The 24,231-nt window shown below is 35.1% G+C and overlaps 2 protein-coding genes across 4 annotated transcripts; one reads left to right on the top strand and one right to left on the bottom strand.

Moving 5' to 3' along the window:
* The first annotated feature begins 7,613 nt into the window (after positions 1 to 7,613).
* LOC113719851 (large ribosomal subunit protein uL30w-like) lies at positions 7,614 to 10,622 on the top strand. The gene is made up of 7 exons (XM_027245041.2): positions 7,614 to 7,643; positions 8,714 to 8,892; positions 8,991 to 9,088; positions 9,178 to 9,235; positions 9,925 to 10,004; positions 10,092 to 10,194; positions 10,279 to 10,622. The coding sequence occupies exons 2-7, from the start codon at positions 8,716 to 8,718 to the stop codon at positions 10,492 to 10,494; spliced, it is 732 nt and encodes a 243-aa protein (XP_027100842.1). The 5' UTR covers positions 7,614 to 7,643; positions 8,714 to 8,715; the 3' UTR covers positions 10,495 to 10,622.
* A 9,727-nt stretch (positions 10,623 to 20,349) lies between these two features.
* Positions 20,350 to 24,231, bottom strand: LOC113719850 (uncharacterized). 3 transcript variants are annotated; one of them, XM_072060723.1, is made up of 4 exons: positions 24,044 to 24,231; positions 23,447 to 23,526; positions 22,559 to 22,938; positions 20,350 to 21,547 (listed from the first exon to the last, which is right to left on the bottom strand). In XM_072060723.1, the coding sequence occupies exons 3-4, from the start codon at positions 22,926 to 22,928 to the stop codon at positions 20,538 to 20,540; spliced, it is 1,380 nt and encodes a 459-aa protein (XP_071916824.1). In that variant the 5' UTR covers positions 22,929 to 22,938; positions 23,447 to 23,526; positions 24,044 to 24,231; the 3' UTR covers positions 20,350 to 20,537. The 3 variants fall into 3 exon arrangements, with proteins under 3 accessions (XP_071916824.1, XP_027100841.1, XP_071916823.1); XM_027245040.2 differs by having other exon boundaries at positions 22,559 to 22,968; XM_072060722.1 differs by having other exon boundaries at positions 22,559 to 22,968; positions 23,443 to 23,526.

Below are 24,231 nucleotides of genomic sequence, written 5' to 3' on the forward strand. Positions count from 1 at the left end.
GTCATTCATAGCCACATAACCTTTGAAATCCTTATTGAATCCTTATTGAATTGTATGTGCATAAATTACAAGTAAATCATGACGAATTCATGCTTGAAATCATGAACCATCACCACAGAAAGTAAAAATAATAATGAAGCAAAAACCTGAGAATAAAAACGTATTTGAAGGAAAGCATGGGAAAAATATATTTCAGAGAAAATACTAATTCGGCAACTTCTAAGGTAGAGATGATACTAGAAAGAGGCATGTCACATCAGGAAATGCACATTTTACATGGCCACAGATGCAGCTTCTCCAACCCAATAAGCCGTAACAATCGTAAACCTGATTCCAGTTGGTCTAATAAAATCAGGAGCACGTATAACATAGCACAACAATTCCTTTCCATCAAGAGCATCAGCAACCCGAAGGTTTAGGCTAACGCCCTGCTACACTGACAAAGTATAGCCCAAATGTGTAACAGAATTGAAAAGTTGATAATGCAACAGTAAGTATCCAAATTCGGTTTTAAAAAAAATTTATGCTGGCAACAGATAAGGCAATTAGGTGCGGTGGCTTAACTACAAAAGGCAATTAATATATAATTTTTAGAGTCAAAACAAAAAAATAATACATAACCTCACACCGATCCCAAGAAGCAAAGCTCTAACTGAAGCGGTACGTATAAATAGCAACATAGCAACTCTAGGCTAAAAGCACAGAGCAAAACAGCAACACAGCACAAAACAGCTTCAATATCTCGAGGCAGACGCCATAGGGTTTTTTTAAGAACCACAGAAGCAAAGCAAGCATAAAGAGATGCTTAACGCATAATAAGTTCAAAAAGTTACAACTTACTATGCAATAAAGGAAGGCAATATTTACCTCAGCTCTATATCTCAAGCCCTCCACAGCATTCTTAGTGAGCAATGGAAATGGAGCTATAAAATTGGAGTCCACGTTATCACTTTCACCGATGAAGGATTTAATACCTTCAAACATGTCATTCTGCTCAGAGGACACCTACTCAAGATCAAGTAAGAGGGCGATAAGAAACATATAAGAAAATGATCAAAATAATTTTAAATGCATTACCATAATCACTTTAATCATATTAGGGGAGACATTATTCATGTGCTAACATATATTAGGAATTCTGATATAAAAAAGAACAGCAAAAAATAGGGGCAAAACCTATAGCACAATCTAATATTTGAAATAAAAAACAAAAGGCGTATTTCAATATGCAATAAACACAAAGAAAAAACTGAAAACCAAAACCATGATTACGAAGGATGACAGAACTTCTACAACATGGATATATATGAGCCAATAATTTACCGAAGATTCTAGTCAATATTCAAGCAATCCTACTGTTCATCAATTCTGCTTGCAAAAAAATGAAGATCAACCAAATTCAATCTGGAAGTCAGGGTATAAATTCAGTTACAAAGTAATTCCAATTTAGTCTTTAGAAAATTACCAGAGAGACAGATGCACCAGTGTTATACGCTCTTCCAGTACGACCAATTCGATGTACATATCCCGCAGCACTTTGAAGCATCTCAAAATTTATGACCTGCAAGAAAGAAAAGAATCAATACAAGTCAATTATCAAACTGACAACCTCATCAGCCACAGACACGTAGATGATACGCAAAGCAATTCCTGTATGGAAGAAAGCTCAAGGATAAGATAAACAACATACATGGAAAAGCTCAAAATTTTCACTCAATATAGTAACATACTAATTACTAATCGTGCAACCATCCACTTTGATTGTAATAAGAAGATTAAGTAGATATATGTTGTTTGAGTATCTCCAAATATATAATAACCTATGCATAATGATACCTGCGCTTATCGAAAAAATTACACAGCAAAGTAAAGATATTGTAACAAAGAATAAGATACTGCAAGACGACGGCTAGAATGTGGTGCAAAAAATTAAAAAAAAAAAAATCAAGTGTCAAGAAAAAATGTATTTTAGAAAAGCAGCCAACCGTGTGAACATTACAACACCAAACTCTGCATCAAAGGCTAAGCCCCAAAACAGCACAAATGCAGCCTAAGCGTTACAGACGCGCAAGAGTCCAGAGCATCAAATAGCAGATGCGAACAAGGAGAGAGAGAGACAAAGAAAAGCCTTTAAAAGATAATAAGAGTCCCATTTTTTTGGACACCGAAGGCATAGAGTTTTCCAATAACACAGGCGAAACAGCAGATTAATTGACAACATTCTAGATTAGAATCAAAGCCAATTTTAATTTGATATGAAGTGGGAATACCTGCTCCTAGGATTTTCTACCTTTTTTATTTTGAACTATATTTCTCTTTTAAATAATGATAAAATTTGGGTAATCATTTGCAACCCCAAAAAAAATGGCGTGATTTATTAGCTCAATGGATCCACCAACTCTATAAGCAGTCATACGAAAATCTTCTCTTCCATTAAGTTCGTAAATAACAAAATTACCTCGGTTTCGACGCACAAACTCCTAACCTCTTGTAATTAATCACATTGCTAACCATAGCCATTTTTCTTTCAAACAAAATTCATCAGAATTCTGAAGTCATTTTAACACCGTTTTTTGAAGTTAAGAATTATCTCAACCCAAAAAAACAAAAAGAAAAAACTTTGGACCATTTTTTTATATTCTTTTTCATTAAGGTCACGTATTAGTAATAGAATTGTAATAACGTGAGCATAATAAAAGAACAAAATCAAAATTATAAGTCAAGAGCAGCTGAAAACAGTAAATTCAATCCCAAAAATAATAATAGTATACATTCCATATGACCAAATTAAAATTAAAATGACAGACTTTAGCTGCAGAAAATAACTATATAAACTAAAATCAAGTAAAAGTAATCAATCCCCACAAAATTTTTACCAAAAAAATAAAGGAAATACAGGCCAGACTATAAAGACAACCGGATTTCATCACTTATCAGGAAGTTTCATCACCCCATCAAGAACGTCGCCTATGGTTGGCACAGAACCGGCTGCACTGACCCAACATCAATTCATTCCAGTATCATGTTTCTGTGGCTCAGGCCAGCATTGGATTTTATCTCCACTGGGAAAATTAAAAATCCAATCTCCAATCGTCACGTTTTAAACCATATTTGATCTTAAATTAATCAGGAAAACAGTAGTATTGGTTGAACATGCTAACAACCTCGGCTACTCCATGGAACACTTGCTATTATCCCATCCCTAAACGTTTCTACCTTCAAAATCTCCATTTTTCGAGCAATGCTTATTCCCTCTATTCCCCAGAAACGTTATTCACCAGGACCCCTCTGACACTTACAGCAACAAATAGTTGCAGCAAAGAACAGGAAAGGAGAAAAAGCCCAAAAAACCCCCAGTACCCATGTCAGAAAAAAACTCATTTTCACAAAGTTGTTACTCTTCCATTGAAACTCAGAGAACCCAGAAAAGAGAATATCTAGAAACAGCATATAGTGATTTAGAGATCCACTCGGGTATTTTTACAAACATGTGGTGGGTAGATTTGAAAGCTGCATTAGGGCAGAGAATTAACATGGAGGGTATTGCTTCTTCTGTTGGGATTGTGGCTAAAGATAAGCATTTGAAGAAGAAGAAGAAGAAAACTTAGAGCTATAAGTAGTAATTGGAGAAGTAAAACGGTTCAAGTGGTCGGGTTGGTTATAAGAATCGGACCTTTTCTTGGGCAGCGAGGGTGAGTTTGTCGGAAGCGTCAGAAAGGGAGGCATCGAGGGACTGAAGGTCGGCGATGATGGCGTCCTTCTCGGTGAGCTTGTGACGGAGAATAGACGCCTCTGGTTCGAGGAAAAATAGCAACTCTAGGCTAAAAAATGCAGAGAGAGGCACAACGAAGCACGATCCAAACGGCGGAGGAGGAGGTGATCCAAACGGGTGGCAAGATCGAACCTTTCCCGAGAGCAAAACAAGAGCCAGTTGAAAAAAGAAATAAAGAAAAAAAAAATACAGGGGAAGCTAACAGAGAAGACCGCACCTCAACATAAAGGAAGAACAATGAAACTTACAACGGAGGAGGAGGAGGAAAATCGAACGCACCGCAGCTGATCTGGACGACTGAGACCCAGTGAAACGCGAGGGACAGAGGTTCGATGGTCCTTGCGCGTCTGGAGAAGGGGAACAAAGAACAAAAACATCAGTTCCAGGCTAAAGATTCACGCAGAAAGCTAATGGGAAAAATTGCACCTCACCGGAAAAGAAGAAAAGAAAGAAGAAGAAAACTCACAACGGAGGAAGAGGAGGAGAGCCAAATGCCTGGAACACAGCAACCCAAAGAACGCGAGAGACCGAGGCTCGCTGATACCTGCGTGGTTAGAAGATAACCGGTTAGCTCAACAGGCTCTCGTACCAAGGCTCAGAATAGTCGGATAAGCAACAGAGCAACATTGCCCAAAGAAAGAGAGAGAGAGAAGACAGTGGGAAGAAGAGGCAGACAACGCAGCAGAAGGCACATGGGGTTTCGGCAGAGGAGAAGAGGCGCGCAATGCGCGAAGAAAACAACGTCTCAATCACATGCGCGGCACGTGAGAGGACGACGAAAAACTCCAGGTCATCAGAGCTCTTCGCTCTTTATCTACTTATGTTGATAAGATTTGCACAGTACATATAGCAAATTGTCATAGCCCCTGTTCCTTCACATGTGTGTAAAGGCGGTAATTGTCATGGCCTGTTACTCGAGATTCTAGATTATTTAATTAATTTCCTAACGCTAGCGATGTACAGTGCTCAAATAAGATTATTTTCTTCTTGGGACCTTCTATTTTTTTTTTTCATTATGTGGGAGTTAGAATTAATTCCTATTTATCTACTTCTATCTTTGTGGGGAGGAAAGAAACTTCCGTACTCGGGACAGACTCACTTAAGATTCGGACAGCAGATATGGTGACTGTCCAGAGAAGGGATGGGAGATTAAGACTGCAGATATGGTTCCTGGGACAAAGAAGGTCCTTAAGAAATGGGTTGCTGCCATTCTGGAACCAGTGGAAGAAAGTTTAGCAGAGGAGAATGGTGATGTATTAAAAGAAAATGAAGAGAACCCTTCAGATGCAAAGGACCTTTCCGCAATTGTTGTGCCAAAACTTCCCTTCTCTTATGGCATGACGTATCTTCCAATATGGAAGTCTTTTAAAGAGCATATATTAGATCAAAAGGGTTTTTTTTTTTGGTTGTTTGTCGAATTTTATGTATTTATTCATTTCTTTTAAGTATGAGCATTGAAAAAGGTCTCCAGTAATTAACATAACTTGACTGTTGCTAAATAAGCAAGTGCTTAATTGACAATCTATCTTTTGCTATCAGTGGAACATGTAAGCTTATGGATGCATTGTGTACTTTGGTAGCCTAATTTGTACAGCCAGGGCAATTCTCCGTACTCTTGTCTTGATCTATATTCTGAGTTCATTTGACTTTAGAATATCAAAAAAAAAAAAAATCATGACAATGACTCTTCTAATCCATTTTTGACGTACATCTACTTCCCAATTCCTAATAATGACAACATATTTCCATAATACAGTGCACACTCTTTGTTCTTGGCTTTTCAGTGCAGAAGAAAGGTTTTGATTTTCTACTTCTCATTCTATTCTGGAGCACGATGATGAAAATGATTATAAAATAAACTCAAGTATATTGATCATTTGGGATGGCTATTACGTGTATTCAAGTCTGTTTGTGTTACAAAAGTTTTTGGAAAATAGTCTTCCTCTTGAAACCTATTATTGGTTCTAAAAATACTAAAGGTGATCAATATTGCTAGTTGACCCCAAAAAAATGATAAAAGAGGATAGTCAATTTGGCGTGTAAAAAGAGGATAATCATTCATATCCCCAGCCAACACCCAATTCTTTCCCCATAAAACCTTCCTTTTTGTGATGATTTTCCATTGTTTTCCTCTTACTGCCTTATTACTACTGGCATAACCGCATATGAGCCACCACTGAGCCTTCCCATATGTCCCTTTGATCTGCAATTCTATAGTAAAATCAGTAAATAAAACTTTTCCTATTGAAAGCTCTTTCTTCCACATAACTGTCAACCTCCTGATTTACCAATTGGGTCCACAACAAAAAGCTTATCATACCTCAGTTTCATCATTACTTTGTTCATAAAGCATTTCTTATTTTTAGTTTCTGACAGAACACCACCTCTGGAGAGTGGAGATTTATAATCTCCTTGAATTGGGGAACTGTCAAGGGGCTCCCAGCACCTCGACAGTTCCACACCAGAGCCTTCATAAAGATCTTGGAGCCCCATTTAGGTTGGGCTCCACCACCTTCAGCATTGTAATTTCTTCAAATTCCATAGCCATTATTTCACCCCTTTTCTGTCCGCCTTCCAACACCTCATCATTTTCCTTCCTAGCGTTACCAGCTTGCTTCCTCTTAGTAATTCTTTTTTGGAGATCCACTCCAGTATTCTGCTCACTGAGAGGCTTCCTTTTGCCTATCTCTTGAATCAACCTTCTCCACCCTTTACTCGCCTTGTATTTACCTGCGAGCTGTTGCCTTCCAGTCTTAATGTTCTTGAGACCTTCAGTTTCAACCTTAACCTCTGTCAGTTCACTTCCCTTACTATTTCCTTTCATACTGCTATCAATCCACATCAAATCACAATCCTCTAAACCCCTCTCCCCCTCAACAGCAATATCTTGTACCACTCCCTCTAGGTTCCTCATATTCACACCTTTCCTCAGTAACCCATTTTTACTCCAAGAATCCTTATCCTGCAGTTCATCACACTTTTCCCCCACTCCCTCGCCCTCAGAACCTGTTTGTTGCATAATTTCTCCCCCAAATTTCCTATTCAGCACCTCAAGCTCCTTGAAAGTCCCCTCCTTCTCCCTAGATATATTATCCTTTAAAACCTTATCCCTTCCATCAGATTGCCAAGTCAGCAGTAACTGCTTGTTACCTTCCTTCATTTCCTTTACTATGCCCTGTTCCTCTCTATCATTTGATTCAGAGAATCCAGAGCTATTAAATCTCTTCCCTGGACTTCTGGATGAGCTAGCTGTAATTGATCGGTTCTTTTTGACAAACTCCAGAGACTTCAGCAGATGAAATATATCAATAACACTCCGTGTAGGCATTATCAACAATGAACAAAACAAAACAAATCATAGTTCCGAGTGAATTTTTTGGTACAATAGAAATCTTGATATGGGTAAATGTTTTATATTTTTCGCAAAAAAATTCACTATAATTTACTTTGTTCTGTTAACTATGATACTTCAAATTAAAGCAGCAAATACAAAGTAGCCGTAATATATTGTATTTTTGTCCGATTCTTTTTTGTTCATTTTTTGATTACATATATTAATATTATATTTACAAAAAAAATATAGATTTAGTGAGCTGAATCAACTCAATTTTCTCAACTTCTAGTACGATTAGGGGTGACAATCGGGTCCAAATCGGAGTGACAGGTCGGGTTGAGACCTGAGTATAACAGAAAACCCACTGATCTGAACTTGATCCACCAAGCCGAAACAAGTCAAGATACTTGACACGAACTCGAAAAGTTCTAATTGACGGGGCGACCTGACCCAAAACTTAATTTTAATTTATTAATTTATCACTGTAATTTCTAATAAAACCAATTTCGGCGGATTTTTGGGCTTGGCACTTTGCTGGTAAATTCATATTCTCATACCATAAATCTCATACCATAATTCATATTCGAAACAGGAAAGAAATCTCAGAGAAAAATATCTAACAAGTGCTGCGGATATTTGGGCTTGGCACATTGCTGGTAAATTCATATTCTCATACCATAAATTGTTATTTTTATCAATCTATTGAAGCTTTTGCAGTATAAAGCAATATTTTAGTAGTCTTACTTATATGCATAAAAGAAATCTACTGCCAATTTTTTGAAAGATGGGATTTTCCAGTATATGCTTTTTATATGAGGCTGAATTTTCTTGGTGAGTTAATCCAATTATATGGCTCATGGTTGCTCTTTTAGATGCTAGAAATATCGGTAGGGATTTAGATCTTTAAGAAGCAAAAATAGGGAAAGCATGCTTTCTCCCCCTTTAAAAACTGTCTCTGAAAAATATTTGACAGAGCGGAATGGATTTTGTGGTTTTGGATGACTATTCTATATGGGATGAGAACTAGAGCAGGGAATTCAGTTGGAGCAATATATTGAGTTTTGAGCATGATTGTCATGTGGGATTTGATTATTGGTTTTTCCTGCTGATCAGGTTTTATAGTTATAGTTTTGACAAAATGGTTATTACCTTTTGATACTATAGGTGATTAGCTGATTAGTCTTACATCTGATTTTTCTGTTCTTTTAGCATAGGTAATTGTGTAGAATGCACGTTGAATTTGTCACCATTTGATAATAATAACAATTGGATTGGTGAGAAACAGGGTCTGGTGATTGTTGTTGTGGGAAATGCAACATCTGCATTTCGTTTAAAACCTGACCCTGTTTTCCTTCTCGTTCCAATTGGTTAAAGTATTATGAAATCTCTTAGTGCTGTACCTGAGATTGAATATAGTAAGACTTTGTTGCTTCATTAACTCACAGTGATTGAACACGTCTTTCGTTGATAATTTAGATCACCTAGCACCAGTTTTTTGTTCAAGAAATATGTTCTCTCAATTGGGTTATGCTTGTAAATTATTTAACTTCAATTTAGGAAAATATTTGTCATCCTTCTTTATGTGATTCTGGCTCATGTGTACACAGAGATGGCTGAAGAACAAGCAAAGGTGGTCCCAGAGTCAGTTCTGAAGAAGCAGAAGAGAAATGAAGAATGGGCCTTGGCCAAGAAGCAGGAACTTGATGCTGCTAAGAAGAAGAATCTTGCTAATCGCAAGCTCATCTACAACAGAGCAAAGCAATATGCTAAGGAGTACGAGGAGCAGGTGACTGCTTATTTTAGCTTATAGTCATGTTTAAACTTCTACAGCTGATTCTTGGGAAGTATTGACATCAATCAAAAAACGTATGATTTGTGATGTAGCAAAAGGAGCTCATCAAATTGAAGCGTGAGGCAAGGTTGAAAGGAGGTTTCTATGTCAACCCAGAAGCTAAGCTGCTCTTTATTGTGCGCATCCGAGGGTATGTCATAAAGAATCTTTTTAACTGGTGATCAAGGTTGCTTAGTTTGCTTATACATGGGTAACAGTTCATGTACTTGGTTTTTTCAGTATCAATGCCATGCATCCAAGGACCAAGAAGATATTGCAGCTTTTACGTCTAAGACAGGTGATTCCCATGTTTAGATTTTCTGACTAGGAGTAATGTTCTTTTTACCAATTGTAGACTGAGTTGTAAGATCATACTACTTCTTGGAGTATTTTGACGGTTAACATCTGTTATTTTGTTCCACTGCCTGACTGATGGAGATCCTTCTATGCTCACGCATCTTCCCTTACAGTCATGTTAGCTGGTTATAGGTGGGAGGCTTGAAGGTGTCTTAGTTTTGTATCAGTTTAATTGCATTTGAACTTCATTGAAGTTTAATCACCTGAATTCGGATTTAGTGGGAGAGAGTTTTTTATGGGGAATTTGTCAGCTCATTTGGTTAAGATTGCTATCAACTTCTTTTTTCCTACTAACGGTCTCTTGATTTCAAATAGCATATTATAAGCTTTATAGGTCTATTGTTGTTACCTTAATTTGTCAAGGTTTTGTATGTGATAATTGTTATGATGATGACACCATTATAGTCCAATACTATTAAACACTGATAAGAAGTAGAGGATGTGTTTGAGAAATGACTGTGCAAAGGGTGAATAGATGGGATGTTTATGCCTGTGCATGTCCATGCATATGTCATAGATGAATTTCTCTATTTAGTTTCTTCTCTTTGTTCTATTGAGCTAAGTACATGATCCTTTTATCTATTCTCCTTGCTTTTAATGTTTCTTTTTTAATGTTTTCTTCAATTGCAGATATTCAATGGTGTATTCTTAAAGGTTAACAAGGCAACACTCAACATGCTTCACCGAGTTGAGCCATATGTGGCATATGGGTGAGGACCTGATTGATAGTATCCTTTGTTGAGCTCTTTGTTGTTCTGAGAGCATTTGACATTAAAATTGCTTTTCCCTGTTCTCAGGTACCCCAATTTGAAGACTCTTAAGGAACTGATTTACAAGAGGGGTTACGGGAAGGCAAACAAGCAGAGGATCGCATTGACTGACAACTCAATCATTGAACAGGTATTTTCTTGCTAGAATTGCGACTTCTTGAGTTACATTATGTTGATTTACTGAGCTTTTATCACATTTGCCTTTACCTGACAGACTCTGGGCAAGCATGGTATTATCTGCATTGAAGACCTTGTTCATGAGATCATGACAGTTGGACCTCATTTCAAGGAGGCTAACAATTTCCTCTGGCCATTCAAGCTTAAGGCTCCTCTTGGTGGCTTGAAGAAGAAGAGAAATCACTATGTTGAGGGAGGAGATGCTGGAAACCGTGAAGTAATTATCAATGAACTTATCAGGAGAATGAACTAGATTTCTATTAAATGGTGCCTTTTTGCAATTTTGGAGGTTCTGCGATAGTGAACTCTTTAAGTTTCTTGGTGATTCCTTTTTCAGACATGCAGTTACGCATTATGTTCAGAACAAAATTCTACATTTTATCCGCTGGACTTAGCATATTCAAGTAACTTATTCCATATTTTCTGCTAGCGTATTATGATTCGGTTTCTAGGCTATTTCCGTTTGTGAGCCACATTTGTCTTACAGGCTGTGTCAGGTGGTTGCTGTATTATGCTTTCTGCAAGTATTTTTCTCTATGAAATTTACTTCGTGTTGGCTTTAGTCATATGCATGATTCTTTCTGCTCGACTGTTTTTGCTAGGAATTTTGTTGTTTCATATTTTGTAACCTTGTTTGCCAGTCATCTTTTCTGCTCTCTCTTAGCTCCGTGGCACTCTGGAATCCCTGAGAATGGCTTTTGGCATTTAATTGTCAAATTGTTGATTTAATATCGAGTGCATTTTGCAATTTAAGGACCAGTGAAAGTGTTCCAAGACAAATTGCTTTCTTTCTCTGTTTTTCTTGGAAATGAGACTGATTTCTATCATTAAAGAGTTATATACTGGATCACTAACCTTGGTTCACCTAGGGAAGAGGCTACAAGGAAAAGGAAAATTGAAGGGGTCAAATCATTTTGATTGATTTCCCAAAGTTCATCCTTGCAAGGATAATAACAATAGAGAAAGGTTTAGGGTCAACATGGAAATGGTGTTGAATTGCATCACCAGTACTATGACTAAGGCAGCACTCTTTTCAACTTTTATTTTGGTCTTTTCATATCTTTTATTGAAAGACATGTCCGCTAACATTCTGGATAAGTCATAAATACTGGTATACAGAATATAGAGCAAGAGCTATTCGTTTATCCATGTATAAATTGAAGGTAAATGAAGGTATTATTGATTTTGTTCTTATATTGGATCATTCTATTAAATTACTATTTAAATATAAATTTTTAATTGCAATTCTGGTTGCGTATTCAATTTATGCAATTAATAAGTGAGACAAGACAGACAAACAATGAACTATCCAATTAGTAAATGAGAGGGTGCATTGTCTCATGCATCACTATATTGTGAAGTCTTGTTCATTATGTGGGCCTGGGCCTGGGCCAGGAGTAATATAGTAGGTGAACTTGTTTCTCTTGACCTCTATTGGTTCCTGAGAACTGAGCCACTGCTCGTGATTTAACAAGAAAATTAAAAAGAAATATTGATGCGGCAATCAGTTGAAGAATGTAGTTTCTATATTTTAACTCTTAATTCTTACGGGACTATTGTCGTCTCGTGATTGGGCTCTTTAGTTCAATTGGGCCAGACAATTTAATTAGCAAAAGCAAATTGTGAAAAAACTTGCAATACAAATAGGCAAATCTCAAATACTAGTTTTTCAACTGCACTTCAGCCATCTTGTTTATCATATAGTCTTTTACTATAGAAATTAAGATAGTGGAAGTGTGATTACAAAATAATGGAGTGCAATTAACGTTTCGTTACAGATAATTGAAACAAATTTTCAAGAATGAAAAATTTGTTAAAATTGTTAGACGGCAGAAAATGCATAACCTAGTTGGAAAACGTACCAAACTTTCTTGAGATGCACTACTAGTTTCTTGAGAAGTACCATTTTGTTTGGATAAGAGTTTATTTGGATGATTTATTTGAGATATTTACTGTAGCACTTTTTGTGATGTGATGTATGTGAGATAAAAAGGTGATTGGGATTTGTGAGGCAAATTTTTTTTTTTTTTCCAAATTCTCTTTGTCCAAACAAATTGTTAAAAAAAATAGTTTTGTGCATTCAAATAGAATGATTTGTACATTGGCCAAAAGTTTTCTCAAGCAAATTATGTGGCCCTTGATTAAGGATGGCAATTGAAACGGGTGCCTGTAGGGGGTAGGGTGGGGTGGGGGGAATTTTTTCCCCTCATTAAGAAACGGGGCAGTGGAGTATACTCCCGCCCTGCCACCCGTTAAATATACATATATGTATATATATAATAGTTAGTTTAATTAATTACAAATTTATAATAATATTATTATTAGTTATAAGTATTATTAATGCATATTAGTATACGTAATATAATTGATATTATCAATTATACTAATACTTATACATGTTTACTAATAAAAATTATTAATTAGTTATATTAAATTTACTAATACATTTATACTAAATTCCTAATTACATTTAATACAATAGCACTTTTTTCCTCAAAATAATCAATAATCACTTAGTGATTGTATTTATTTCAAAAGTGAAAATTTGATTACTTTAGTTGTATTTGTTTTATCATGTTATATTGTATTCAATTAGTTTCTATTTGATTATTTTTATGGATTTTAATTATGAAATTACAATAGATAATGATTTGATAATGTGTTAGTATTTTAGTACTTAATTATTTGCTAAAATTTAACTACAGTCAAATTATATGACAAGGCAGGGGGGAGTAGTCGCAGTGGGGCCGCCCACGTTGCCATTCCTACCCTTGATGAGGGATTCTTAAATGCTTGCTTTTCAGATATGCGAGAGGCCAAAATTGAAACTTAGCATCCAATAAAACAAAAAAAAAAAAAAGAAATTGAAAATTGGCACAGCGGAATCTCGAGGTATATGTTTTTCTCCACCAACTAATAAGGGGTTTCATCTGCTTGCACATATAATCAATGCAAACATCGTGTTGGGTAAAAATTCATAAGGTTTCACTTGGCAAAATGATTATGATATAATTACCAGAACATTTGAAACTTGGCGTTGCTACACACACACACACACACACACACACACTCTCTCTCTCTCTCTCTCTGTGGTAAAAATTAGAATTTTCTACTATTACCCAAGATAATATAAAGACTTTATCTTAATTTGGGCCCTAAACATAAAAGTGGGACGCCTCAATCTCCCAAGTATAAAATCTATACCACTTAAATAAAATAATTCCATTTTAGTCCATAAAATATAAAATCTATCCTACTTTAAACACTAAAATATATATAAAATTTTATATTTCAGGGACTACAAGGAATAGGTTACATTGAAGTGAGAAGGATATTATAATTTAGGAACTAAAGTGTCATACTTCAAAATTTGGGGATCAAAATGAAAATTTAGAATATTTAAAAGGTGCAACATATAATTAACCCTAATGCAAAACCAATGCTTATACTAGGGCTGACCAGGGCTACCCGTCTTTTAACTGTGACAATTAAATCATCTTTGTAGCATTTTCTATGTCAGTAAAGAATATATCCTCGGATGGAAAACATGAATATGACAAGTATCGTGACGTCCCAAAATCTTTCACTTTAATGTGCATTCATTAACATTCTTTCACGTGGAAGTGGGACAGAACAGTTATCAGAATAATCGTTCCTTAGTAGTTAATGGTCAAAATTGACTAAAAGGAAAATGTAACATTCAAATCACTATATGTACATTATTTTTAACGTTATGTGTAAGATCGATGAAAATTTATTCTATAATAATTTTTTTTATTAAAAGTAAGTTACAACATGAGAATGAGAAAAAGTAAATTATATCTTGTAGAATTGGATAAAAATATGCACAAACGGTTGTGCCCCATTTCCCTTTACGTTACCTTTGATTGATTTTGCCTTGTTTGCAGAGGACATTTGTGAACTTTTGGACGGCAACACATACTTATCTTGTCCCATGATGTACGCAACCTCTGACGTTTCATTTACATTATTCTCCTAAAAGCCCATTTATGTAATTTTGGCGAAATGGAGAAGAAAAGTAGAAAAAATATGGGATAATTACATTTACTTCCCTTGAGGTTTGACCAAATAACGAATCGATCCCTGAGATTTGACCAAATAACAAATTACTCTCCCATGCTAAGTTTGTCAGTTATATGGAATGGAAATAGCCAAAAGTCTAAACAACCCTTATTGATTTTCATCAAATTTTAAAGACATAAAAATAGAAAGGGAAAATCGTCCAAAACGTCCCTCACATTTTGTAAAATAACTTTTTTCGTCCCTCACTTTTAAAAGTGTAATTTTATGTCCCTTACATATTCACATTGGTCAAATTTAGTCCCTAACTAGGTTTCCGATCATTTTTTGGCCGGAATCCATCACGTGCAAGGCACGTGATCATTTTTTAAGGGTAAATTTGTCAAATTATATTTTACATAATCTAATCTATAGCCCTCCACATTTTATAAAACAAATTTTTTCGTCCCTCACATTTTATAAAATGATTTTTTCATCCCTCACATTTCACAAAATAAATTTCTCCATCCCTCACATTTCAAAAAATGAATATTTCCATCCCTCACTAATTATGTGTGTGAGGAAAACTCTAAAAAAAATATGTATGTGTGTGAATACATTTTGTTTAAACACATGTATATGTCTATTTGATTTTGCTTAATAATACGAATAGCATAAATATATGTATGTGTCTATTTGATTTCACTTAACAATACGAATACCATATATTATACGTGATCATTTGATTTCATCTGGTATTAGCTAGTAAAAAATCTTGCATTTATTGTCAAGTTGGCCAATAAAGCTATTTTCGGTCAAAATACAATAAGAATATGCAAATTAAGGTTCTATTGGTAAATATTAGTCATAATCATACAAAAAGAGAAGATAGCCCACAAGTTGGGCCCAATTACATACATGTGTTTATGCTATTATTATTAAGCAAAATCAAATAGACATATACATGTGTTTAAAAAAAATGTATTCACACACATAATTAGTGAGAAATGAAAATTTCATTTTTTGAAATGTAAGGGATGGAGAAATTCATTTTGTGAAATGTGAGGGATGAAAAAAATTATTTTATAAAATGTGAGGAACGAAAAAATTTATTTTATAAAATGTGGAGGACTATAAATCAGATTATGTAAAATATAATTTGACAAATTTACCCTTCAAAAATGATCACGTGCCTTGCACATGATGGATTCCGGCCAAAAAATGATCGGAAACCTAGTTAGGGACTAAATTTGACCGATGTGAATATGTAAGGGACATAAAATTACACTTTTAAAAGTGAGGGACGAAAAAAGTTATTTTACAAAATGTGAGGGACGTTTTGGACGATTTTCCCAAATAGAAATAAGTACTTACCATTTTAGCCTTTAAGCGGGAAACAATACAGACAGCGACTTTATCATTTCCACCCCCACAATCCCAACGTCAGATTATCATACTGCACTCTCACTCTTCTTGAACTCTCTTTCCATGAAATCCTATCTTTCTATGGTTGCTTAATCCTTAAATCACTAAGATAAAACCAAGCCCCTCAAGTTTCTGATCTACGATAGAACTGGCTGGATAGGCGGCTTGCTGGGAGAGCTTCAGAAAGCTATGCGAAGCTCAAGGGATCAATTACACATAGGGGTGGCAATCGGGTCGAATTTGGGTTGGCGGGTCGGTTGAGATCCGGGTATAACAGAAAACCCGTTGACCCGAACCTGACCCGCCAACCCAAAACGGGTCAGGGTACCTGACACGAACCCAAAAATTTCGGATTGGCAGGTCGATCCGATTTGACTCGAAAGTTAATTTTAATTTATTAATTTATCACTGTAATTTCTAATAAAATCAATTTTTCACAAAACTAATTACATAATCAAGTAATAAAAATTTAAATAAATATTTTCAAACCAAATCTAAAATAAATTAAACATGGTAAAAGTGTTTTATCCCAAATCAAATATAAAATAAATTAAAACAGTATAAAAGTAAAAAAAATAATATAATATATTATTTATCCAAATATAATAATTTCAACTTCACACAAATTAAATAAGTTCATTTAAGATTAAGTAATTAATGCCTTTGAAAAAAAGAATAATTTAATTTAGTTAGATAAAATAATTTTTATGTTTATTAAATTATTTTTAATTCGTAAACGGGTCATATCAGGTCACCCACGAGTTGACCCGAAATCGATCTGTTTTCTTTTCGGATTCACCGGGTTTGACCCGATTCTGACCCGAACCCCCGAAATCTCAATCCAAACCCATTAATTTTGTGTTAGATTCGTGTCATGTTTTCAGGTCTCGTCGAAAATTGTCACCCCTAATTACACATATGGGTCAGGTCGGCTCGAGAGCTGGGAATCATTTGAATCAGATATTGCTAGTGTTAACCCGACCCATGTCTTCAATGCCGCCGGCGTCACGGGTCGTCCCAACGTCGACTGGTGCGAGTCCCACAAAATTGAGATGATCCGGACCAACGTTGTCAGCACGCTGACGTTGGTTGACGTGTGCAGGGAGAAAGGTTTGATCTTAATTAATTATGCTTCCGGGTGCATTTTTGAGTATGATGCGGGTCATCCACTCGGGTCGGGTGTTGGATTCAAGGAGGAGGATACTCCCAACTTTATTGGATCTTTCTATTCCAAGACCAAAGCCATGGTGGGTTCTCTTTCCTTTTATCTTTTCATTCATTTTTGGTTTCCTATATGAAATTCTAATAATTTATGTTTTAATTTTTTTATTTTTGGAAATTGTGATTAACTGAGCTCAAGTTGTTATTTGGGTGTTTTTTTTTCTTAATATGGGATATTATTAATCTGTATCATTAGATAGTGGGCAGGCTGAATGGTTGTTAAGAACAGCATGCAACTAGAGTCAATGAGAAAGAATTGCGAATTGCGAATTTGTGAAGGTGGTTCCGGAAACTAACAATTTCTGCTGCAACCGAAAATTTTGAGTTTGCTTTGTCATTTGAAGTTCTAACATATCCAAAACACAACAATATGGCAGTCTGTTTTAAGCCAAACGTTTTGAATTGTCAAAATGAGACAATGATGGTTAGTAATCAATTTTTGCTTGTTATAGACGTCCTGATCTCGTTTGCAGTGGTTACTGGGCTGTCTGAACTTCTGTGTAGACACCATAATTGAAGCTATTTGACCACAATCCCATCTCATGCTCTCAAATCTCAAATTTTCAATAATTGAGCTATTGCTTGACTCTAGGCACAATTATATGTTGAAATCAATGTTTTCAGAATCGGATCGATCGATTGGACCGCGGATCAGACATGTCACCGGTCCGATCTAGTGTTAAAACCGAAAGTTTATGGAAAACTGTTGAAAATCGAACAAACCGTTCGAACCGTAAACCGACGGTTTTTCTAATTCTTCAACAAAATGTCGAGAATAGCATAGCTCCGATTCGAACTTGAGTCTCCAAGTTTACATATGACACTCTTACCGCTAAACCATAGTTGAGTTTGTTCTACTTCACTAAAAAATATATTAAAACATCAAGTACAGTGCATCAATGCAGGTGAACTTTTCTAAATTTCTTTCCATCACTTTCTTTCTCGGCTTCATCAGGCGGCGCTCTCTCGTTCTTCTCCTGATTTTTTTTCCAATTTTTTCTTCTTAACCATTTTAAACCCAAATATCCACAACAAGATTTTCTCAAGTCTTCACCATTATTATCAGGTTATCATTTTTAGCAGATTGTAAACAAGTTGGAAATTTCAACTTTTCTTGTTTTCCATCATCTTGGTAAGTTTAATTTTTCTCTTTTCAAGTTTTTTTCTATATTATTATCTTTAGTTGATTTTTTTGCATTTTCTTCTTTTCCCCCCCAATTTTCATTTGTTTCCCTAATTTTTTAAATTTTTATTTGATTAATTAAGGATGAAATTTTTGCAAAAGTAGCTCACCTCTGTGTAGGAATTGGGTAGGACTTACAAATAATAACATTGGGCTGGTCAAAATATGGTAGTTGGCACATAATCGAAGCTATTGATCATTGAATTTAAAATAATTAATGGTATAGGATCATTGAATTTAATATAACATGTTAATTAGTGATGTTTAGTAACAATTAATTTTTAATGCATTTAGCTGTATATTTGTTTTTCAAATTTTTTTAGTTTGAGCAATTAGATTTATATTTTTATAATAAAATTTTAACTTTTTCAAGTTAAGTTGATGAAATTGTGAAGGTGGTGTTGTTGTTGCTTGTCATGCCACTGATGGAAGTTTGTTATTCAAATGGTTTGTCTTGATCGAACTCTTTTATGGATTTTTTTAAGGATTGTAAAAGAATTTTAATATTTATTTTATTTATTTTTTTTGTGTATCTATTTATGTTTATAATGAATTTATGAAAACTTGTGGTGAATTGTGATATTTTAATTATATTTACCATTCCATGTTTTATGTATAACTTTTAGGAAATTTATTATTATCTCAACTTAAATTTAGTCATGTTGGTGAATGCATTTTAGAAACTTAAGTTATCAATAACCATATTAAATTATACATTAGTTGTCAAGTTCAAGTGTAGAATGAAACCTACTTAGTACTTAATACTTAAAAAAAAAAAAACAGTGAACCTGTGAACCGGCCGGTCCGGGTTTAAAAACATTGGTTGAAATAGAGAAAATTGCACCAATCATCGCGGATGTGAAATAGGTTAAAATAAAAAAAAAAAGAAATAAGCTAATAAAAAATTGTGATTCTTTCTAATCAGTAAGCATTTTCACACTAATGAATCTTCAAAATATTTTGCATAAATGGATAGATTGAAAAAATGTACAAATTTAGACATTTAAATTAAATTAATAGATAACTATTAGATAATATCAATCAAATCTAATAAAGAAGAACATAATTCAAAAATCTAAGGAATGGTACATGGATTGTTATCAGGTATTAATAAGTTTCTAGAATAACTCAACTAGGTATCTTTGGATAGGAGATTATTTGGAATAATATTTTGAAAATGAATATTGTAGCACTTTTTGTGATATGTTTTATGTGAGATAAAAAAAAGTAGTTGGAAAAATGTGTTTAACTGTTTATGATGCAATAAAATAATTTTATTCAAACAACAACCTATCCGAACAAGTTTTTTCAGAAAAAATAAAGAAAAGAAAAACCCAAGCTCCATAAGTTAAGAGCCTGATTCATAATCAAGCTAACTTAAATTGATAAAAATTGATACAAGCAAAAAAAAAAGGATATCAAAAGATTTTAGCTTTGTATTGTTTTTATTTTTATTTTTTTATAGCTATTTCTTTTATAGCTTTGCTAATGTTAAGATAAAAACTTAATTAAACTCAAGAACAAAAGAAGAAATCAAATCCAACTCGACAACAATAATGTTCAAATAAACCCTTATTGCACTAAATAAAATAAGAATAATAACATTTGACAAATCAATCTCACAATAACTAGCCCAACTTGGTTTGGTTAGTTAAGAACAATTTTATAAAGTATTTTAAAAGGTTATATGTAATTATTAGTAAGTGTAAATGCATGTCATATTTGTAAAAAGTAAATTTTAAATTTAAATTTAGATTATGTGATATACATGTGAATCTATTTATGAGATAAAATTTCATTGACAGTGCATAAAAATTAATTCGTTACTATATACTGCTCTAATATTGCTTGTGACTCACAAGTTGTGAGTACTCTTTCCATCTGTATGATATGTCCCGTTTGTAAATGATCTCTTTACATCTTCTTTATTGTATTAATCATACAAATTATAACTCGGCTTGTAATTACTTGTAAAAAAAATATAATTTGTTGGTTATTTATCAGTAAAATATTATTATTTTTTGTTAAAGGAGACTCCAAGCGAAGAGTCAGAACCAAAAATCTAAAGGTGGAAAGGGTGCGAGAAGAGACGAAAATTTTTAAAAAAAAAGAAAGAAAGAAAGAAAGAAACGGTTGGCAAGTGATATAAAAGGCTTTTAAGGTAGCTTATCAGAAAAATCAATCCAAAAATGACAAAAGCAACGGAATACGCATCCCAGCTGAAGTTTTTAAAGGTCAAGTTATATTACGAGAAATCACTGCATCAAAATCCAGTCAGTGAGGGGATACCAGGAACTAGTTAGCATTTGGCAACCAATCTGCATATCACCGTGACTACAAAATAAAGTTCGTCTTCACAATTAGTAAAATACAGAATGCGTAGTTGTGACATGGTCCAAGCACTAGAAACTAGAAGGTCCCATACTAAGAGGTAATGCAGATTCTGATCAAAATGAAAACCCATCAAGTGGTGCAAATTTAGCTAGAATCTCAGCCTCTTGCTCAGCTGATCTCTTCTTTCTAAGCTCCCATTCTTGCTTTTCAGAATTGGCTGCCCGAACATCGTGGACAATCTTTTGGAGACACTCCATGACTTTTTTTTGACTGGAGGAGTATTGAACGATCTTTTTGTTGGTCAGCTTTAGATCTTGAGTGATATCTGCCCGACGTGATTGCAAAGCAGCAATTTGTTCATCAATTTCCATTTGAGCTGACAAGGCAGATGCTTCGTCAGCCTGACAAATTTCTAGTTGCTGCTTTGTTACGATGTATTCATTCCTGAGTGAAGCAACATTAGCCATCTTGGAATCAAGGTCAGCAAAGAACTTTTCAGCTTGTCCTGATAACTTCTTAGCATCTAGGAAGCTGTTGCTGGCCATTGGAATTTCTTCAATCAACTTTAGCATGGAAATTTCTCTAGGACTCACTGTTGGACCATTTTTGAGCTGAGATGCCAGGGCAATAAGTTCGGTAAGCTTGTTGGAGTCAGCTAAGCTGGCAAAACCCATGGCAAGAAGAGAAGAAAGTTTTGATCGGATTTGAGTCATGCCTTCTTTGTGCGAAGAAGCAGCAGGGTTAGAAATTTCAGCTCTAGTGATAGGCACAGAGAGGATTTCATCAAGGGAATTCAGGAAATGATCATAGTCCTCGGGAATCAATCCAGGCTGAGATTCATCAAGGGATTTCAAACCCTGTTGTTTGAGGTCAATCGCATAGTGGCATGCACTATCATGTGGAGACACACTAGCACGACTTTCAGAGACTCGGCTACGTCCTGAAATCTTGGTTGTTGGACCACTTGCAAGTGTTTGTTCTTCTACTGCAGGCACATCTACCATGACCTCTTTACCGCAATGAACTGCAGCTTCTTGTTTTTTATTAGAGACTTCAACACCTTTTACCAATTTACCCGCTTCTTTTTTCGAAGAGCTTGATTGGGGACTAGGACTGCATTTGCCTGCAAGAAAGAAAGATTATCCTGACAAGTCCATAAGCAAAACATCTTGCAGGAAGAAAGGGAATTTTAACTTTGTTGCAGAAAAGGACTTTGAGCAATAACTTGTACAACTTACAGAATTCCCGTAGATAGCTAATGAAGGTCACAAACCCGCAACACAAAGGTGTTACTACTGTTATGATGGCAGACAAATGTTTTATGAATTGCTTATAAATTTCCCTTGGTTCTGATGCTAATTTGACTTGCAGGGTTCAGAGATCATGGTGAAATAAAGTCTGATAGAATGAGGAATTGGATGGGTACATCATGATACAATCAATCAATTCCATACGTCTAACAAGGTGAAGTGCCGACATTTTTTGAAAGAGTGCTCACGCAGTCGTATATTTTCAAGAAGAATTTGGCAGAAGATAGGAGGTCCGAATCATGTATAAGTTTAAGCAGATATCCTTGAGGAGAAATGGGTACATAGTTTTGCATAGACAAGAAAAGGGTTTGAAGAGCAAAAGTCTAATAAATTAGACGACAGCAAATCAATTCAACTAAAGCAAACCTTTTAAGGTAGAAAGCATGTGCCGATCAGCTATGTTCAAAGGAAAGAAGTACAATGTTTAACAGAGCGTGATCATACAACCAAATGGAACAGAAGAAGAGGCCTCTAACAACAATGTAATAGTGTACAAAGATTTCAGGTTTCAGAAGCCAATTGATGTCTACTGAGACTATAATGAAATATACCCAACTTGTAACTTAAGAAAGACATAGAACCACCATCTTTTGGTAATGAACTGCTACAGATTAACCACAATAGGACCAAAACATACTACGTATAGTGGTTCAGAGCTAATAAAACCAAAGTCCAAGAAACTTTTATATACTCATCATCAACTGTCCTCAATCCATGAAGATTATATTGGAAAAAAATAAGAAACATAGAATGCAGTCCACAAAGCAATGTCAACACACAACGTTCAAAAAATCTCTGCACATTAACAATGGCAAATTGCTTACTTAGTTTTGAAGAATGAGCTTCTGCTGGAACATGCCAAGTGAATGATGCAAAAAATGCTTCACTGTCAGCTTCAGGGAATTGTGATTTAAGATAATGTAAAACAGATGTCTTGCTCTGGAATAGTAATTTTCTAGTAGGCTTGTCTTGGAGGTGCTGAGGAGCATACAAGAAATGATGAGAGTAGAATCCTTCAACACTAACTCTGCTTCCAACTCTCCAACCCCAGATATCACCAACATTTGGCCAATCAACTGGAGCATATGGCAAACCTTTGCCTGACGCTCTAGGTGGAACTGGACAAGCAAGAACTTCTGATTTTCTTTTCAAGGGTCTGCAGTCATGGCCTGCCTTGGAAACATCAGTCTTCATGTTTCCTCACCTTGCAAAAATCGAGCTCAATGGAATACGTCTAGAATTAATAACGGGATAGAATTAAGAAAAGTAAGCAGGTAGAAAAACGACTAGATCTTATTCCACATCTATTCTAGCTAATAAAAGTTCAACAAGTCTCCATTTGGCTGCAATTGCGATTTTCAAGCTCTTGCATTAGAATACGTCATGTTCCGTAGCACAATGTTTTTTCCAATGGATTCATGAGCTCAACTATGAGTCAGTCATGTTAATTGATTGATAGTTATGACTTGTAAATCAAATATTTTACGGGAAAAAACACATGAATTTAATGCCAAATATCCACATTTCTTGCATAAGTTTCAAATTCTAACTGAATTAAAAAATTTAGCTAACAAGCCTACTGTAGAGCATAACCGAAAAGCTAAACATTCTGTCCTAAACCAAGTGATACTTGTACGCTATACTATACCATACATCCCACAACCAATAATACTCAAATGGACAAAGATTCCGATAAGCATGCAACTACCTACATGTATTAGGAGCCACTGGAATACAAAGATTATACTGATCACCGAGTGACACTAGCACGCCTTTGTACAAAGCAGAGTCCCTACAACAAAGATGGTGCAAAAACTAAACACTTCAGTCAAAGTGGATGCAAAAAGGGGCTTCTTACAACATATTTGCAGAATGAGAAGTGAAAACTCCAGATCCGATCATCTTTGGTTGCTGAAGTAGCAAACCAAATGGATCGACTTAAGCATGAAAAAAAAAAACCCAACAAAAAAGTAACTAGAAAAGAAGCTAAAACAGAGATGAGAATGTTGAGATGAAAAATATTACCCCAAATACAACTGATTTTTTCATTAACAACATGCATCTATCTATAATTTCTTGTAAAACAATCCCACCACTCAAAAGAAACGGTTTGATTATGTCTCTCAATCCTCAACCCAAGCAATCCCCCCAAACCATATGTATATCCACATATAAAACCAAAATAAGGGACGTCGTTAAAATGCAAGAATTCTAACAGAAAATCAAGAAAATTGCATTCAATTTAAGAACATTGGCATGTCACACTGATCAAGCGAAGAAATGTGAACAAAGATCAAAATAATACTCACGGCAGAACACCTTCAAGTGAGTGTCTGATCAGAGAGAGAATTGACAAAGATAGGAGAAAATTGATTCAGGTCCAAATGTTAAGGGGTATTTGAAAGTAGCTTCTGATGGTTACTACTTGCTAGTTTGCAACTTACGGGACCTTTAAGCTCAGCTATGCTTTGTTATTGCATGTCAGTGTTGGGCTCAC

The sequence above is a fragment of the Coffea arabica genome, chromosome 8e (genome assembly GCF_036785885.1).
Source record: "Coffea arabica cultivar ET-39 chromosome 8e, Coffea Arabica ET-39 HiFi, whole genome shotgun sequence".
Lineage (NCBI taxonomy): Eukaryota > Viridiplantae > Streptophyta > Magnoliopsida > Gentianales > Rubiaceae > Coffea > Coffea arabica.

Excerpts from the sequence above, each read along its gene's own strand:
- LOC113719851 (XM_027245041.2), top strand. The coding sequence starts at position 8,716 with ATGGCTGAAGAACAAGCAAAGGTGGTCCCAGAGTCAGTTCTGAAGAAG. Across the intron at positions 9,236-9,924 it reads AGCTTTTACGTCTAAGACAG|ATATTCAATGGTGTATTCTT; the intron begins GTGATTCCCATG and ends CTTCAATTGCAG. Across the intron at positions 10,195-10,278 it reads ACAACTCAATCATTGAACAG|ACTCTGGGCAAGCATGGTAT; the intron begins GTATTTTCTTGC and ends TTTACCTGACAG.
- LOC113719850 (XM_072060723.1), bottom strand. The coding sequence starts at position 22,928 with ATGAAGACTGATGTTTCCAAGGCAGGCCATGACTGCAGACCCTTGAAA. Across the intron at positions 21,548-22,558 it reads AGCTCATTCTTCAAAACTAA|GCAAATGCAGTCCTAGTCCC; the intron begins GTAAGCAATTTG and ends TCTTTCTTGCAG.